The sequence below is a fragment of the Ammodytes marinus genome (genome assembly GCF_949987685.1).
Source record: "Ammodytes marinus genome assembly, contig: scaffold_73, whole genome shotgun sequence".
Classification (NCBI taxonomy): domain Eukaryota; kingdom Metazoa; phylum Chordata; class Actinopteri; order Uranoscopiformes; family Ammodytidae; genus Ammodytes; species Ammodytes marinus.
In genome coordinates this window covers 25001-27500 of record NW_027648322.1, presented here as the reverse complement: position 1 = coordinate 27500, position 2500 = coordinate 25001, and the positions used below count along the sequence as shown (strand labels likewise).

The 2500-nt window shown below is 40.0% G+C and overlaps 1 protein-coding gene across 1 annotated transcript in view; it reads right to left on the bottom strand.

The window, feature by feature from the left end:
* The window catches only part of mfng (MFNG O-fucosylpeptide 3-beta-N-acetylglucosaminyltransferase), a gene marked incomplete at its 5' end in the record, with an annotated part of 22647 nt that overhangs the window by 11471 nt on the left and 8676 nt on the right, over nt 1–2500 (bottom strand). Inside the window, one exon of the mRNA XM_080054637.1 lies at nt 1–5. This exon is cut by the window's left edge and continues 81 nt beyond it. Within this exon, the coding sequence (XP_079910763.1) occupies nt 1–5 (5 nt within the window). The remainder of the gene's footprint in view (nt 6–2500) is intronic.

Sequence of the window (2500 nt, the reverse complement as noted above, 5' to 3'; positions counted from 1 at the left end):
TCCCTCTGTGTGAAGGAACACACACACACACAGACGCACACACACGCACACACACACACACACACACACACACGCAAGAACAGATGCACACACAGACACACACACACACAGATATTAATACAAAACTTGAACCAAATTCACATCCCTAGTTACATTGAGTTTCTTCAAAAATCCTTTCAACTTTTTGGACCCGCAGCCGCACACACACAAACACACACACGTTTGTACGGCTATACATGAGGACATTCGTTGGCATCATGCATTAGCCCCTTAACTTTACCCTAATCTGTATAACTAAATGCCTAACCCCAACCCTTACACTAACCATAACATAAACCTAATTCATACCTGAACCTTAAAACCTAGTGTTAACCCTCAAACAGCCCTTTAAAGGCCTGTCCTTAAAACCTAGTGTTTACCCTCAAACAGCCCTTTAAAGGCCTGTCCCAAGGTGAGAACCGGCCAAAATGTCATCACTTTCCAAAAATGTCCTCACTCCTAAGGTCCAAAACTCAACTTGGTTCTCACAAACACAGAACAAACACACACACACACACACACACACAAAAACATACACACACACACGAACACACACACACACACACGCACACACACACACACACACACACACACACACACACACACAACTAAAGTATAATGTGTCCCCGTCTTCATATTATTTGGGGAATAAACCACCAAGCACAATAATCTCTAACAGATAAAGATACAAAAGAGCAAGTGCCTCTGTCACCGACTCTAAATAATATTGTGATACTTTTCTCCTGCTTTCCTCACAGAACCATATTCACTCTGATCCAAACCTGATATGGATCTCAGCTCTTTATCTGTTAACTCTCTGACATCTTTATTTATTTATACTGTAGAATAAACTGTGCAGGTGATATTTTACGGGAGGAATTGGATAGATAGCTTTCTAGTGATGTGTTTGTAGTCACAGAAGAGAGGTTGTGGAAGAAATGAGTAGAAGCGATTTTTTTTTTCATTTTATATTTTTATATATTTTTTATATTCCTTCGAAAGGAAAGATGGATGGATGGATGGATGGATGGATGGATGGATGGATGGATGGATGGATGGATGGATGGATGGATGGATGGATGGATGGATGGATGGATGGATGGATGGATGGATGGATGGATGGTGTTAACAGAATTTAATTTGCTTTATTGTATAATATTTTAATGCACAATACATGCTTTCTGGCTGTTGAACTTTGTCCCACTAACCAAAGTGTTTTGCTTCAAGTTGTTGTTAGCCTTGAAGAAGAAACTGCCTAATAAGATTTTGGCACATACAGAGGTATGACGCATTCATGTGCACAGTAGTTTCACTCCCCATATTCTGTTATCAGACATTGTATGAAGGATAACACCAGCTGAGATGAATTTCTGGGAATATCTACCTAATTAAAAACATTTCTGCTTTCGCCAGCAAAATAAGGGCTGGACACACCAAACTTAGTGTGTGTTTGCGCACACACCACCTTCTCTTGCATATAATCCCATGTACACTGTTCATTCGATGTATTCAACCATGTATCAAGCCAGGTACATTGTTGTTTGACCCTTGTATGCTGTTTGCAAGTAAATTCACCTGCTTCCAAGAAGGCCTGACTCAGTTTCAATTATTCAAACACTTGGGTAGTTTGATGAAATAATTCTAGTAACAAATGGTCCTTCGAGTAGCCGGATCCAACATCTTCTTCTCTGGACAAGAAGAGCCTGCACCGTGCACGGGGGAGTCCAAGATCTCTCGACAAAAGACCTCCAGTAAACAGAGCTACAAAAGAGGCTGTCTGCAGACTCTACTTGGACGGAGGAGGGGTGACGGAATCCAGAGCCAAAACTGAGCGAGTCGAGGCTTTCTTGAAATCAGGTGAATATAAACAGCTGATTTTGTTTTGTCCAGGAATTATGGTAGTTCCTTTGTTTTATGTATTAGGTAGATAAACTAGTTTATGAAGCAGTATTTCTCATGGTTTTACCGTAAGGGAGAATAACTGATCGTAGTGTTTGGGAAAATGCACTAAAGAGAAAAATATTTCAACCTGTAGTGTTTGGGGAGATGCACTAGAGACAAACCTATCTCAACCTGTAGTGTTTGGGGAGATGCACTAGAGACAAACCTATCTCAGCCTTTGGTGTTTGAGAATTTACACTGTCAAAAACAAAAGTCTCACGTACGTAATTAGATGATCATTAGTGTGGGGTCGAGGGTGGTCCCTTTATTCTGACAGATATAGTTTGTTCCATTAAACTGAGAGTTCTTTGTAATTCGGGAAGGTTTTATGGAAACAAATTGATATCTGGCTGCTTGTTGTTACTTAGCCTGGGGATATAGTACTGCTCCAGGGAGTTAGTCTATGACAGGTTGTTTATTTGTTTTGTTTTGTTATGTTTGTCAATAGTCTACAACTGCAGAGTAGACTTATTAGTTTTGTTTAGAATACATCACATAGGGTGTTCTAGTTTTAAATTGG